General features: G+C 47.7%; 1 protein-coding gene across 1 annotated transcript in view; it reads right to left on the minus strand.

Annotated features, from left to right (window-relative positions):
- The window catches only part of LOC126524324 (glycoprotein-N-acetylgalactosamine 3-beta-galactosyltransferase 1-like), a 46507-nt gene that overhangs the window by 19146 nt on the left and 10384 nt on the right, over positions 1-16977 (minus strand). Inside the window, exon 2 of the mRNA XM_072286990.1 lies at positions 15628-15967. Coding sequence (XP_072143091.1) covers positions 15628-15967 — 340 coding nt within the window. The remainder of the gene's footprint in view (positions 1-15627; positions 15968-16977) is intronic.

Below are 16977 nucleotides of genomic sequence, written 5' to 3' on the forward strand. Positions count from 1 at the left end.
CAGTGGCCTCCTGTAGGAGCGGATATGAACACCATAGAAGACATCTGCAGCATCATAAAGAGCCGGCTCGCTGCTCACAAGCTCAGTAGCACAACGGCGGACGTCTTGTGGACAGCCGCGAACGCCGAATGGGAGGCCCTCCGCTCATGTCAGCAGGTGGTGAAGTGCCCCTACGACTCCATGCCAGGACGCATTCAACTTGCCGTTGCCACCGAGGGCGATATGATAAAATGGCGAAAAGGAAAAGCAAGAAGAACCCATTTCCTTGTAGCTGCGAAAATGGTAATTTCTTGGTTCGGAATAAAAAGATTATCATTTTTAGTTACCCTGTCCGCAACTTTTCATGTGGATTTCATGCCATGCTTGTAATTGCTCGCGCTGCGGGATAATGGCAGTAAATAGCGCTTTCTGATCGCTGCGTTCCGCTAGCGAGAGCGGTTTGTACATGGAGCAACGGCTCTGCAGACAGTGCGAGCTCTGTCTATCATCCAGACAGCCTTGGCAGACACGTGCATAGCAACGAAGCAGTCGTGTATCCTGTCAAGAAGCACGACTAAATGTTCCCTGCCCAGCAGCGGCCAGTACTGGAGTTGAGAGCAGACATTTCTATAATTCGCAAAATGACCGAGCTGGGGCCTTCAACATCGTAGCTTCTGCGCGGCTGCTTCGCCATCAGCACTACTGGTGGCAACGATAGCGAATTAAGATCATCAGCCCACGCTCCGGTGCGCAGCCAGCGAGCAAGTAGGCCAGCGAAATAGGATGAGCGCGCATGCGCACTGTGACAATCTCAACACCAGGCATCGAGCCGTCAGACGGCGCGCGCATGCACACGGCCACGGGTTCGCAAGGTCTCCAAACTTATGAGCGCGACTGTACCTTCACGAATCGCGTGTTTGGGTCGTTTTATTCCAATACCAATTACACCGACACTGGAGTCGGCTTGTACCTTCGGCGTTGGCGCCACAGTGCTGTCCTGCTACCGACGGTGCTTGCGCGGCCCGCCCGTGAGGGGTTTCTGAGAGGCGAAAGCGGGGTTGGCTGCAAAAGCGACAAAGCCAAGTGGACGCAGCGCCACACCTTCGCTCAGTCGGCTCTCCGCCCGTCACACCAGCATTCTGACTTCGGCTGCTGGCATGAGCGCCGCTAAAAAATTAAATTCTGGGATTTTACGTGGCAAAACCACGATACCACGCCACAAACACATGTTCATAATTCCCGCAGAGGTGCCTGCTTTAGGAGGCATTTGGTGTGTTGCCACGCCACATACCCAAGTACCTGAAGGTCGATCCCTCCCGTGTGCAGCCGTGCGCGGCTTAACCGTGTATGGGAAAAGCGCAATACTGACGGTTGAGCCGATGCTGGGTGTTTGGACGTCTAAGGCCCCCGGGCGGAGGCAACACACCTCTTCGGCCTCTGCTTCATATAGACGGCCCCTCCAGAGCGACCCACCCGGACGAAATCGGCAGTCGCCTTTTCCTGTCCTCCTCTTCAATCTTCGTCTGTCTCTCTAGACTTTTCATCTTTCCTGTCTTCTTTTCCCTTCTTCGTACTTCCGAATTTCCTGGCGGCAGGGGTTAACCGTGTGTCATATGTCCAGTCTCGGGTATATACATTACTTATAGTGGTGTTGCATAGCTCACGTCTGCAGGTTTCTCGGAACCTACAGGGCCCGGTGGTGGCTGGCTACCACCGCCACCGAATTTTGAAACCGTCTTATGGCAGAAGCGTTCCCCCGGCTTCCAGATCGGCCTCTGAAAAGATGTCGCACTGATGCACCTTTTCAATTTACCCTCCGAACCAACCTAGACAACCTCCCACCTTACCACATCTTGCACAGCGAAAGATAAACACAAGTGCGTAATCTAGCCCCTTTCGTGGTGGCGAAATGCCTCGTAGAAAAAAATTGGCAAGGAATACAAAGCCTCGAAAATTACCAGCACAGACCTGTTAATAAGATTCAGGAACAAAAAACAAGTGCAAAGGCTGTCCGAACTCACCAGTATATTACTTATAGTGGTGTTGCATAGCTCGCGTCTGCAGGTTTCTCGGAACCTACAGGGCCCGGTGGTGGCTGGCTACCACCGCCACCGAATTTTGAAACCGTCTTATGGCAGAAGCGTTCCCCCGGCTTCCAGATCGGCCTCTGAAAAGATGTCGCACTGATGCACCTTTTCAATTTACCCTCCGAACCAACCTAGACAACCTCCCACCTTAACACATCTTGCACAGCGAAAGATAAACACAAGTGCGTAATCTAGCCCCTTTCGTGGTGGCGAAATGCCTCGTATAAAAAAATTGGCAAGGAATACAAAGCCTCGAAAATTACCAGCGCAAACCTGTTAATAAGATTCAGGAACAAAAAACAAGTGCAAAGGCTGTCCGAACTCACCAGTATATTACTTATAGTGGTGTTGCATAGCTCGCGTCTGCAGGTTTCTCGGAACCTACAGGGCCCGGTGGTGGCTGGCTACCACCGCCACCGAATTTTGAAACCGTCTTATGGCAGAAGCGTTCCCCCGACTTCCATATCGGCCTCTGAAAAGATGTCGCACCGATGCACCTTTTCAATTTACCCTCCGAACCAACCTAGACAACCTCCCACCTTACCACATCTTGCACAGCGAAAGATAAACACAAGTGCGTAATCTAGCCCCTTTCGTGGTGGCGAAATGCCTCGTAGAAAAAAATTGGCAAGGAATACAAAGCCTCGAAAATTACCAGCGCAGACCTGTTAATAAGATTCAGGAACAAAAAACAAGTGCAAAGGCTGTCCGAACTCACCAGTATATTACTTATAGTGGTGTTGCATAGCTCGCGTCTGCAGGTTTCTCGGAACCTACAGGGCCCGGTGGTGGCTGGCTACCACCGCCACCGAATTTTGAAACCGTCTTATGGCAGAAGCGTTCCCCCGGCTTCCAGATCGGCCTCTGAAAAGATGTCGCACTGATGCACCTTTTCAATTTACCCTCCGAACCAACCTAGACAACCTCCCACCTTACCACATCTTGCACAGCGAAAGATAAACACAAGTGCGTAATCTAGCCCCTTTCGTGGTGGCGAAATGCCTCGTAGAAAAAAAATGGCAAAGAATACAAAGCCTCGAAAATTACCAGCGCAGACCTGTTAATAGGATTCAGGAACAAAGAACAAGTGCAAAGGCTGTCCGAACTCGCCAGTATTGATAAAATCAAAGTCACGATTTCTCCACATTGCTCATTAAACATTTGCAGGGACGTCATCTCACAGGGAGATTTTCTAGCTTGAGTGATGAGAAACTTATCGAGGGGTTCCAAGAACAAAATGAGAACAAAGTTCAAAGAAGTACAATCCGAAGAAACGACGGACAACTCCCAACCAAGCATGTGATTCTTACATTTGGTACTAGCATTCTCCCCACCTTTCTTGACGCATGATATCTGAAGATGATGTCAGACCATACATACGGAACCCAAGGCGGTATTTCAAGTGTCAGAGGTATGGCCATGCATCACAATCATGTAGAGGCAAAGAACCATGCGCGAAATGCAGTGCCAGCGACCATCCATTTGAAAACTGTAACGCTCCCCCACGCTGTGTAAACTGCAAAGGGGATTATCCAGCATATTCACGATCATGTCCCGCTTGTAAGAAGGAGAAGGAGGATATTCACGATCATGTCCCGGTTGTAAGAAGGAGGTGATTACTCTCACTGTAAAAGAGAAGATTTCATTTTTCGAAGCAAAGAAGAGCCTTTCACTCTTATCTCAAATAAGCTATGCCGATGGGTTGCGGCAGGGGGCCGCACCCATGTAGGAGTCTACAGAGGTCACAGTCAGTGGTCCCGTAGAAACTACATCCTCCCCTTGGTGGCAGCAGCCAGTGCTGCTCCAAGAGGACCCGCAGACAGCTGTTCCGCATGTTCCAAGACTAAACAAGCGCCAAGGCCCGAGACGCGTGTCTCGGCGTCTGGCTCTCGATCATGCAGTGCGTCAGAGAAGGCGATGGAGGTCTGTAGTGAAACTCCGGTGTCATTGACGCCAAAGGAACAGCGTTCTCCTGAGCGCTCTCAGAAGGACAAGCTCCTTGCAACTGCGCCGAAAAAGGGGCAGATGACGTGAATCGTTATCGTGCAGTGTGCGGGGGGTCTCTCAAGGTTGATTAGGGGAAGGATGAGAATGAAGAGGTAAGCGAGTCAATCGGCACCCCCTGTGATGTTGATGCTAGGATGAAGAAAATGGACGCTTTCCAGGAAGAGCTCGTCAAACAAGTAGAAGAGTTCAAAATGAGCTAAATATGGAGCTTAATGCACGGGAAGCAGTGAAAGAAAGACTTCAAGCAGCCAAGTAAAAGCTGAACAGGGTCGCTATTGTGAACGAGAATGGTCGTGACAATGGAACGCAGTCCCCCGACGTGACAGGAGTGGGAGTGTCAGCAAAGCACGTGGAATGCGTGCCACGTGGTGAGGGGTTAGCTGGAAAAAGCGGCACCTACACTGAGGCCGCCACACACAAAAAGCAGGATCGCAGGGGTCAGTGCACCTTGTCGAATCCTATTCACCCGGAAAAGGACAAAGGGAAGCAGGGAGAGGTAGGAGAGAGAGAAATGATGATTACCTCCGGCGATTCAAGCCTCGCTAGGTGCTCAGAAGCAATTGTGGAGGGGGTGAAATGCGATAAAAGAGTGACGGTAGGGACATTTCCAGGGCAGACAATGGGTTCTGTCATAGAGCGAGAAAAAGAAAAGCTCGTGGAAAATGCCCACTTGCGCAACTTTGTTAGAGTAGCAGGTGGGCTAAATGACGTCCTAAACAAGAAAAGAGCAGGACTAGCCCAGCGCTTGGTGAAGGGAATGGACGACTTGCGCGAACTATCCCCTCAGGTGCAGATCGCGGTGTGCACGGTGCCGGAGGTGCCTGTACCTGACAGTCACGTACAATGAGCCGCAGTGCCTGCTAATGAGGCGATATGGAAAATGACCAGACAGAAAGGTGTCGAGGTTGTCGAAGTAAACAGGGAGTTGAGAAGGTGTGGTGGTTTTGAACGAGACGGCATCGATTTCAATTAAAGGCTTCCGCAAGAAGTGGGCTGGCGACTTGCTGGTCACGCTTTTGCTTTTTTAGGGGGCCCACGGGTGCTCAGGAGGCCAGAGTAGATAGTAATCAAGAAGGTCCCCTAAGGGAACCTCAGTATAGCATCGGCGTCAATATTTGAAAAAGTAGGAAAGCAAAAAAGAGAGCTCGCCATGCAATAGGCTACATAAACATGGAGGGTGGCAGAAGAAAGGAAAAGTGGGCAGAGATTGAGGAGCAGTTAAATATAGAAATATTAGGAGTGTATGCGCTTACAGAAACGCATCTTAGAGACTCGGAAGAGCCGCCAGTGATTGAGAATTATGTATGGGAAGGATGCAACAGAACTAAGTCGGAAGGAAAGGGAGGGAAAGTCGGAATGCTCATCCATCAGGTAGCCAAATGGAAAAGGGTAAATTCAAAATGTCAAGACCATCGTTAGTTATCAGGTAGAATGAGTGGTAAAAAAAGTTCGCTGGCCATTACGTATTTGAGGACTGGATCTAATTGCACAGAGAAGAATAAAGAGTTAGTGGAATGCATAAGTATACTTAATATACATACATAAGTACATAAGTATACAGAATATATATAGGTATACATACATATGTATACATATGTATATAATATATATATATATATATATATATATATATATATATATATTGTTACGTGAAGCTGAAGCCGAATACTATTTACAATTTATTTACAGGTAAGCTCACGGAGGCCAAAATGGCGACGCTATATCAAACCGGCACACACGTCGTCTTCGTCCTCCTCAGTGCAGCCACACTCTGGCGGCTGTTCCGTAGCATCACCCCCGGCTGTAGAAGCACCGTCCCGGTGCTTAATCTACACATCCGCGGTGAAAGGTGTGTGGTAGGGTTTTAGTCTTGCCACGTGAACGATGTCACTTGCAGCTGATGATGACGCTGAGAGATCGGCGGGGATGATTTCATACGTGACATCGGTCACTTGGCGTACTACACGGTAAGGGCCTGTGTAGCACGACAGCAGCTTTTCGGAAAGGCCCACACGGCGAACGGGTGACCAGAGAAGCACCAGAGAACCCGGAGAAAAGTGCACGTCACGATGGTGGCAATCATAGAGGCATCTCTGATGCTCCTGTGAGGCCTCGAGACGGGTGCGGGCGAGCTGGCGCGCGTGGTCGGCGTGTGCGATCGCGTCGCGGGCGTATTCAGTGGCGGAACGTGTGGCCGAGGGCAGCAAAGTGTCCAAGGGCAACACGGGTTCTCGGCCATATAGGAGATAGAATGGTGAATAACCGGCGGTGTCGTGACGCGATGAATCATACGCGAACGTCACATATGGTAAGTGAAGATCCCAGTCGTGGTGGTCGGCCGCAACGTACTTGGAAAGCATGTCGGTGATGGTTCGATTGAGGCGCTCCGTGAGGCCGTTGGTCTGGGGGTGGTAGGACGTGCTGAACTTGTGCTTTGTCGAGCAGGAGCGGAGTATGTCCTCGACGACTGCCGACAGAAAGCTGCGGCCACGGTCAGTGAGTAATTGGCGCGGAGCACCGTGCACTAAAATGATGTCATAGAGCAGAAAGTCAGCAACGTCAGTAGCGCAACTTGTCGGGAGGGCTCTGGTGATTGCGTACCGCGTAGCATAATCGGTAGCGACGGCGACCCATTTATTTCCGCAGCCCGAGAGAGGAAACGGTCCAAGCAGGTCTAGACCAACACGGAAAAAGGGTTCCCGTGGGATGTCGATCGGCTGGAGATATCCAGCTGGAGGTGTGGAGGGCTTCTTCCGGCGCTGACAGGCCTCACAAGCGGCAACGTAGCGCCGCACGGAGCGGGCGAGACCCGGCCAAAAGAATCGACGGCGTACACGGTCGTATGTGCGTGAGACGCCCAAGTGTCCAGCTAAGGGAGCATCGTGAAGTTTCTGGAGGACAGTCGAACGCAGGTGCGATGGAATGACGAGCAGAAGGTCAAGGCCGTGTGGATCGAGATTACGGCGGTATAATGTCCCCTCATTAAGGAGAAACATCCGGAGAGAGGCGTCGCCAGGAGTTGACTCCAGACGGTCGATGAGGGCGCGTAATGAAGGATCGCGCCGTTGCTCGTTGCCGATTTGAAGCAACTGGGACACAGAGAAAACGCAAGCGATGGCGTCCGCATCAGCCGGTTTGTCGACGGGGTAGCGGGACAAACAATCGGCATCCTGGTGCAAGCGTCCCGTCTTATATACCACGGGGAAGGTATATTCTTGCAGGCGTAACGCCCAGCGAGCGAGTCGTCCCGTGGGGTCCTTGAGCGAGGATAGCCAGCAGAGAGCGTGGTGATCAGTGATGACACAGAAGGGGCGTCCGTACAAGTATGGACGAAATTTCGCAACAGCCCACACAATAGCGAGGCACTCGCGCTCTGTGATTGAATAATTGCGCTCGGCGGGTGATAGAAGTCGGCTGGCGTAGGCTATAACGCGAAGGGGTAACAAATGCAGTCTTTTCTCGGTCCATGTCATCGACGGATATCTGCCAGTAGCCGGACCGTAAGTCGATAGAAGAAAAATAGGTGGCACCGTACAGGCAGTCGAGAGCGTCATCAATACGTGGCAAAGGGTACACGTCCTTTTTTGTGATTTTGTTCAGGTGGCGATAATCTACACAAAAGCGCCACGTTCCATCCTTCTTTTTGACAAGTACGACGGGAGATACCCAGGGACTACAGGAAGGCTCGATAAGGTCCTTTGCAAGCATCTTTGTGACTTCCTGTTGGATAACAGCTCGTTCTGACGCAGAAACACGGTATGGACGTCGGTGAATAGGGTTCGCATCGCCAGTATTTATGCGATGGGTCACGATGGACGTTTGACCTAAGGGTCTGTTGTCAAAGTCAAAAATGTCGCGATAGCCTTCAAGAACGCGGCAAAGAGCTTCAGCTTGAGCAGGTGTAAGGTCAGAGGAGACCATCTTCTTAATGTCGACATCAGTACCGTGCGATGACGTCACGGTATGGGCTGAGCTGTAACGATCTTCCACTGTGAATGGCTCGACCTCATCATCCTGCAAAGCGCGAATTATAGCCAAGGAGATCCCCTGAGGCAGAACATGCGAATTGACAAGTGGAAGGCAGGTGCGGTTGCCAGTAATTTTCAGCAGAGTGTGCGGAACGTAACACCATGTGTAAGCATAACGGCCGGAATTGGTGCGGCCACGTAATTGCCGTCAGGTACAGCTGGAGAGGACAACAAGTCGACGTGGGTCACAGAGTGAGGTGGTAGGCGAATAAAATCTATGTAGCTCAGATGGCTTGGAGGCGGGTACACAGGGTCGGCAAGGAGAGGCAAGTCAAGGCGAAGTGAGCCGGCGGAACAGTCAATGAGGGCAAAATGATGGGCAAGAAAATCCAGACCGAGAATGAGTTCGTGAGGGCAATGCTCGATGACGGTGAAGAGAACGATGGTTTGTCTCTCAGCAATGGTGAGTCGGGCAGAACACATGCCAACAATAGCGGCAGTCCCTCCGTCGGCGACTTGTACAACTCGGTTCGGGGCAGGCGTCAGAACTTTCTTGAGCCGACGGCGAAGAGCAGCACTCATAATGGACACATGCGCCCCGGTGTCAATCAATGCGCACACAGGAACATTGTCGACGAGAACGTGCAAAAGATTCTTGTGCATGGGTAAGGTGCAGCGAGGATTTTGTGCCAATGTCGTCAATGCAGCTTCACCTCCAGAAGCTGCACTGTCTAGTTTTCCGGTCGGGGGTGCAGCGAGTAGGTCGGAGAAGGAGCACGGCGTGACGGGGGCGAGCGAGATTGGCGGCGGGAGGGAGAAGGCGAGCGGGAGTAGCGGGGTCGTGGCAAAGGTGTCGCAGGGTCAGATGATGGAGCGGGCATAGAAGGGGCGAAGGAAAAGGATGCGGTATAGGGGCGAGGGGGGTAATCATGATAATAGCGCGTCGGAGACGTCCAGCGACTGCCGCAGTGGCGAGCGACATGTCCAATGCGTCGGCAGTTAAGACAAATCGCCTTGTCGTCCACGGTTCGCCATTCCGAGGGGTTGCGCTGTCCATAAGAGGAGTAAGAAGAGCGCGGTGGGGACGTGCGTGGAGACAAAGGTTCCGAGCGTACGGGACGAATGGATTGCACGCCGACGTTGGACCTGGAGCTCCGTCGATGGAGCTCCGTCGAGGTAGAAAAGTACGTTGGCAAGCATAACAGTCGGATCCCACCTGTGACTGGTGCTGACACGTTCGTATAAGCGGAGCCAGTCGTCAACATCAGGATTGCCGACTCCGTTGAAAACACCAGTATCCCGAGGTGGGGAAACGGCGACGTAGGTCGGGGCTGCAGGCGGAGACGCTTGCGCAGATGAAGTGCCGCCAGCAGGAGCCGAAGTTGCATTGTCGCTGTTGCGACCGCTGCGAAGCTACATGACGGGTACGGGGAACGTCCACCTCCACCAAATTAATTTACGTGAAGCTGAAGCCGAACACTATTTACAATTTATTTACAGGTAAGCTCACGGAGGCCAAAATGGCGACGCTATATCAAACCGGCACACACGTCGTCTTCGTCCTCCTCAGTGCAGCCACACTGTGGCGGCTGTTCCGTAGCAATATATATATATATATATATATATATATATATATATATATATATATATATATATATATATATATATATATATATATATATATATATATATATATATAGTATACATACGTATGCATAAGTAAACTATGTATTCGCCGCATGAGTCAGTATTTAAAGAGACTTCTTAAGGAATCAAAAGAGAGATTCTATAATGGTGGCGCTCACGAAATTTCTTCGCGAGTCACCTGGAAAATTCTGGCGCTATATAAATCCGTCTAAAGTTCTGCACCCAGCTCAGACCGAGCAGAACGCCCATAAGCGGGCCGAAGATTTTAATCTATATTTTTTATCTGTTTACATACGTGACTGGTATACTGCCTCCTTTTGATGTTGAAACTGAAAGACCTCGTATTACTGGTTTACAAATTGACGAGCAAGGTGTTCTAAATCTGCTATTACGTATTGACATTAAGAAAAGCCAAGGTCCAGATCGTATCCCTAATGAGTTTTTATATAGATACGCTGAATGGGTATCTAAATACCTGAACAAAATTTTTCAGTCTTCTATTAGTAGCGGATGCTTTCCAACTGATTGGAAGCGAGCAAAAGTTATACCGGTTCATAAAAGCGGAAATAATTCTGTTAGTAATTATCGCCCGATCTCGCTCACTAGTACAGTTTCGAAGTTATAAATACACATCATATCCAAACACCTGCTCGGCTATCTCGACCAGCATGATATCCTGTATTATCGTCAGCATGGCTTTCGAAAGGGACTGTCCACGATTACCTAACTGATAGAAATAGTTCATGACCTCGCAGAAACAATAGATTCACGTGGTGAAACAGACATTATCTACCTTGACTTTGCGAAAGCATTTGATAACGTTTCGCACCAAAAATTGTTATATAACAGTATTGCGGTCTTTAAAAATCAAATACTCACACAATGGTTTTCTGCGTATATATCCTCTCGTGAACAGTATGTAACTGTTAGAGGTTGTTAGTCCAACATACTTCCCGTTGCTTCTGGTGTACCGCAAGGTAGCGTCTTAGGCCCACTCATATTTTTTGTCTTTATTAATTATTTACAAAGTAACATTGATGTTCCAGTAAGACTTTTTGCTGACGACTGTGTACAGCACCGTAAATACAGTTGATGATCAGATTAAATTAAATGTAAACCTGCAAAGAATAGTGAAATTGTGTAACGACTGGCAGATGGAGTTAAACTTTAAAAAAACTGTTTTCATGTCAGTAACTAGAAAGAAAAATGTTCTTGATTACAATTATCAAATCAACGGTTATATGCTTGAAAGATTCGATCAGTATAAATACCTAGGCATAACATTTACATCAGATCTACGATGGAATACCCACATTGAAATTGTCATTTCCAAAGCTTTTAAAACACTAGGTACCTGCGACACACTATGCACAGCGCTACTCCGGATGTAAAGTGCCTCGCTCACAACAAAACCCTAGTCAGACCGATAATCGGATATGCTATAGTAATATGGGATCCTCACACAGCAACTAATTGTCACAAGCTTGATAGGATTCAGCGACTCGCTGTAAGGTTTATCTTTAATAAATACCGCCGGAACCATTCTTCAACAGATATCTGCCAACAAGCCCAACTACCTATGCTAGAAACCAGAACCAGATATGAAAGACTAAAAACTCTTTACCTCATTATCAATAATTATCTTAAAATAAATAAATCAGATTACTTTGAGATCAAAAGTAATGAAACATCAATGCATCGTCATAGCAAGTTTATCCCATTACCGACTATAAAAAATAATTGTTTCAAGTTTAGTTATTTTCCCCAAACTTGTAGAGACTGGAACTCTCTTCCAGATTCTGCTGTTCGGTCGACATCATTAGCTGAATTTCTACGCCACTTAGATAATTTCATCTATAGCACTAGCATAGGGCGATGAGGTCAGATTGCTGCTGCATAAGATTGCTGTTCTGATTTCTGAGTGATGTATTTTGTTTTGTTTATGTGTGCATTTCACGAGATGATTTTTTTTTCTTTAACTAATGTATAACTATGGTATTCAATATGTTCTGTACTGCTTATTTTGCTGTTCAGTTTCGTTTTTTTTTCACTCCTGTTACAGCCCCTGAATGAGGCTGACAGTATTAATAAACGAAAAATGAAAAATAAGCGCTGATATTAAGGGTTTCCGGAATGGTGCTGAAATTGTCCTATTAGGTGACGTGAATGTCCACATACAGGATTTAGATGGCTATACCAAATACAACGGGAAGTCAATGCTAGACCTTTGTGAGCAACATAACCTTGTTATGGTGAATACAGGGCCTAAGTGTGAAGGGCAGATCACGTGGGAAGTGGAAAACCGGCCATCGACCATTTATTACTGTCTGATGACAAAAGGAATTCATGATAAGTTGAGAGAAATGGTTATTGATGAGGAAGGGTATAGCAGCATAGGGAGTGACCATAAACGCATCATTTTGAAAATGGGATATGTAGTTGGGAAAGAGAGCAAGGAGCGCAAAATGGCCAGTCCAAATTTGGAGGCTAAACAAATAGCAAATATAGTCACTAGAGTCGAGGAAGGAATTGGTAAATGGCCAAGTAAATAGTGGGAATATGGTGAGCTTCTAAGTGTCATAACGACAGAAATACGGAAAGAGAAACAACATGTTCGTTGGAAAGGAACAAAGAAACCGAAAAGCTGGTGGAACAGTTAGATACGAGAAGCGATCGCAGAACGACAGAAAGCATCTCGAGAGCACAGGCAGGCAAAGAAGGCGCAGTTGCCGCTAGATGAAGTAACCATTAAATGGGAAATATACCGGGAGAAAAAGTCTATGGTTCAAATACTGGTGCAAGCAAAATTAAAAGGTGAAAGTGAACGTAGATTTTCCGAAATAAATTAGAAAAAGCGGGCCACACCTACAATCTTTTGGAACAACATAAAATAATTGGGCAGGGAGTCAACAACAATACAACAACATAACTTTGACGAAGATGAAGACAAACTGGAAGGGGAAGCAGCATTAAATTACATCCGAAAAACAACAGCCGAATCTTTCCAAGGCAATGACGAGGTTGTATGTGAAGAAAAAAAGAGCATGAAAGAGACCCAAGTGGAAAAGGAGCTGGTGCTGACAAATTTAAACTGGAAGAAAGCGGAAGAGAAAATTTCTAAGCGCACAACCACAGGGCTAGACGAGGTTCCCGTTAGGCTGATTAATAAACTAGGACCAAAATTAAGGAAGCTCTGCTGAAAACAATGGAAAAACTTTAAAAGATAGACGAATAACAGACAGCTGGCCACAAAGTAGAATGAATTTAAGTTATAAAGGTAAGGGGGAGAAAGATAGAATTCACGCGTATAGACAGTTCACCATTACATCGGTAATATACAGGCTAGCAATGCCGGCAATCAAATTAAAGCAGCAAGCATGGACAGAGAATAATGGCATTCTGGGAGAACTTCAGAATGCCTTAAAAGTGGTCGTTTCGATGATAACCTATTTGTTCTTACTCGGTGTATTGAAATATCAAGAGTAGAAAGCGGATTGTTATATGTGGCCTTTTCAGACATAACAGGGGCGTATCACTACGTAGACCACAACAGTTTGTGGGATATGCTGGAAGGGGAAGGTTTAGGTGAATATTGTCTACAGATTTTGAAAGAGATTTACCTAGAAAATACTGTTTGCGTTGAATGGGAAGGGAGAGTTTATATCAACTTGAGACTGAGGCAGCGTTGCACTTTATCCCCACTGCTGTTTATAATTTACTTAGTGAGGATGGAGAAGGAGCTAGAAGAAAGTAATATCTGGTTTAATCTCTTATACAAACAGGCGGGTGCAGTAGTACAGCAGCAGCTTTCAGGTCTATTTTATGTGGACGACATTGTGTAGCAAGCTAACAAACAAAGTGATTTGCAACGTCTGGCTAATATCCGTTGACAGAAAGGCGACAATTTAGGTTTGAAATTTAGTGTTAGAAAAATAGATGTTACGGTATTCAATGAAAACAGTGAACAGACAGTGGCAATATAGGGCCACGAAATACCTCGGGTAAATACCTTGGTATGCGGATAAACGAAAGTAATAGATATATGGAAACACAAGAAAAAACGATAATAGTAAAGCGAAAGAGAAATGCAGCCATAATGAAGCACAGAGCGCTATGAGGATACAATAGATACGATGTGCTCCGGGATATGTGGAAAGGAGTAATGGTTCCAGGACTTACTTTTGCAAATGCGATTGTTTGCTTGAAATCAAGGGTACAAGCAGGAATCGATGGGAACCAAAGGTCAGTGGGTCGCCTCGCATTGGGCGCTCACGGGAAGACTACAAATGAAGCTGTGCAGGGTGATATGGGCTGGACTAGTTTTGAAGTGATGGAAGCTCGCAGTAAAATTGATTATGAAGAACTACTGATGAATATGGAAGAAAGTAAATGAGCTGGGGGAGTGTTGAGGTATGTATACAGGAAAAACATTGATTCATAGTGGAGGCAAAGAACTAGGAAGCTTACCAACAAGTATGCGGCCTGTAGGGTGGGCAACAAACAACGCCCAGGGGAAGACAGAGCGTCTGAAATAATCTCATGCGTGGCGGCAATGGAAAACAAACCTGCCATGAGTAACTACTTAAGAGGAAAAAACGAAGTCGGGAAAGAAACAATTTATGATAACTCATAGGGAAGCTCATTACTTTTCGAAGCGAGATCAGGATGCCTTAGAACACGCACCTATAAAGCGAGGTATAAGAAATAAAAAGAAGCTTGTGCTTGCTGCTGTAAAGCTAGGGAAACGATGGAGCATGTTTTACTAGAATGTGAAAACATCTTCCGAGCGGTCGATTTAGGCACCACTGGCCTCCTTGAATCCCTTGGGTTCCGAGAGAGCAAGGAAAAAGTAAACATGTCCGCTATAGAGATTAGTAAGAGGCGATTGGAAGATTGGTGGAAGAAAAGTAGGAAAACGACAAAAACGGAGACGCACAAAGCAAAGTTCACAATAGGGGGTCAGAAAATTTGATTGTGGCAGTTCGTCGGTTTTTTTTTAGCTAGCTAGGGCATTAGGCAGTATAATAGCAAGAGCTTAGTGGCGCAACCCACCGTTCTAAAGGGGACGCTTATAGCATCCATCCATCCATCTATCCATCCATCCATCCATCCATCCAAAAGTGGATTAGCAGTTTTTAGATAGTTTTCGGTTAATCCGTCAGTAAACATACAACCTTTGGATTTTGCAAACAGTTTCTCGGAAGTATCCGCTTACAAGTCTTCAAACTGCATAAAGAAGAACTCTTTAGTTTTTTAGTGTTTATTTAAAACCCCAAAGTGCTTCAGACAAATAGTTAACAAAACTTGTGTCTTCACACCATCACACTTGCAACTTTGCCCATACGTTGCCCTCATCAGACCTGACGTCCGTTCCAGTTTTCAGTTTGTTATTAGATTTGGTACCTCGGGAGGTACGGATAGGTTTGAATGTTGTATTTCCGAAGTTTCCGTTTTTTGCTGTAGCTACCGTAATAATTGTTTCTTGGTAAATATATCAATTACAGAACCAAATAAAATGTGACAGCGATGTCACTTACCTCCGTATTCAGAAAGGAACTTGAACTTGAAGCCCATGCTTGACTTGATTTAAATGACTCCTGTCGTGAACGCGCCGAAGAAAACGCAATGATCGTCCTTGGCACATTCACGCCAAGCGTCATTTAGATAAAGTCAACCATGGACTTCAAGTTAAGATGCATTTCTGAATGGGAGGCTTGGATGAGTTTAATGCACTGATAGCCGAATTCAGCCGCCGTATATAACAGTAATAACGGTCACTTTTTTGTTTTTTGGTACCAGAGTCATCCTGTGGTGGAATTCTGCTTGGCAATGACACGGCATTAGTTAGTTACATCTCATTTATTATACGGCGTAGACAGGTGGGCGCGCCCTATTTCGCGGTTAAACAACCGCGTGAAGATCAAGCGACGTGTGCTTGCCTGAGGTTCTCTACGATCGCGTACGTGTCATCGTCCGCCTTGTAGAACCAGTCGTAGTCGCCGAGGTGCCCGTTGTACAACTCGACCAAGGACGCTTTCGTCTTGGCCCAGAGGGCGCTGCGCCGCTCGGCGACGCTCAAGTTGAGCACCACCGACGGCCGCAGCTCCTCCTCGTGGCTGCGAGCGGTGCTCATGAACAGCAGGCGGTCGCAGCGATGACCCCAGGTGGCAGCCACGTGGCGCGCCTTGGTGACCGTATTGTTCGGATTCGTCAGCACCCAGCACAGCAGACGCACACGCTGACGCAAGAGATCGTGCGACACCCAGTTGCACGACGACGCTGCGCGGTTCGCGTCAATCAGCGCACGCTGGCCCGTCTGTGCTCACTACCGCTGAGCAAGTACGTTATACCCAAATATTGGCCATGCGGGAAGAATAAGCAGGTGAGCAGACAGTGAAATTAGAGTACGAAGGAAGGAAGCTTATGAATGGTGAAAAAGGTTCACCGACGATTACGGTACTTCCTGATGCGAAATTTGAGCGCAGCTCTGTACGTATTCTCATTTCGCGATATATTGGCTGGCCCGCACAATCTGGCTCGTGCGGTATGCCACAAACGGATCGCTGTGCCGCGACTGCCTTGCTAATCGGGGGACCGCGAGGCTCAGCGCACGGGTGATACGTGGGCGCGATTCACAGCAGCCACCGCAGACAGACCCCCGCTCACGCAGCACTTTGTTTTTATATGATATCGGTGGTGTCATCGGGGCACAGACGACGCACGCTACTCCTGCGCTATCTCATAGGCACCGTCGCCACAAAGGCCGTCTGACGCGGCACTACATTGTAGCGGCACTGCACTTTTCCTCTCACGCTTTCGCCATACTCTCCTCCTCTGATTTCCTCCAGGCTCTTTCTTCGCTATAACCGTTTTTTCAAACCCCGCGGCGCTCCGCGTTCTCTTTCATCCTTCGCTGAGCTTGTTCACTCGGTTACGTGGGAGGTGGACGCCTAGGCTTACCGCAGGTACGGGCACCTAAAATCTGCGCTCTAAAAGACGAGCACGAAAGAGAAACAACCTTTGCCGTCTTCCTCCTTTCTGTCCTACTCCGTGCACGTCTCTTCGCACTGACGAACATGTCTAACTAACTTCGCTGAAAAGGATGCTTACGAGAAAGAACCACACCTATTGTAGGTTCCAGTGGCGAGTGATAAGATTCGATTACCTGAGGGTAGTGTTGGGAAACAACTCGCCGCGGTATATCTCAGTGTCTACGGCGATGCCCTGTTAGCACCAATTCGGAGGTTGGACTCCGGAACCGGCAGCCTCATGTCTATGGAGAATTGCTG

The sequence above is a fragment of the Dermacentor andersoni genome, chromosome 3 (assembly GCF_023375885.2).
Source record: "Dermacentor andersoni chromosome 3, qqDerAnde1_hic_scaffold, whole genome shotgun sequence".
NCBI classification, from domain to species: domain Eukaryota; kingdom Metazoa; phylum Arthropoda; class Arachnida; order Ixodida; family Ixodidae; genus Dermacentor; species Dermacentor andersoni.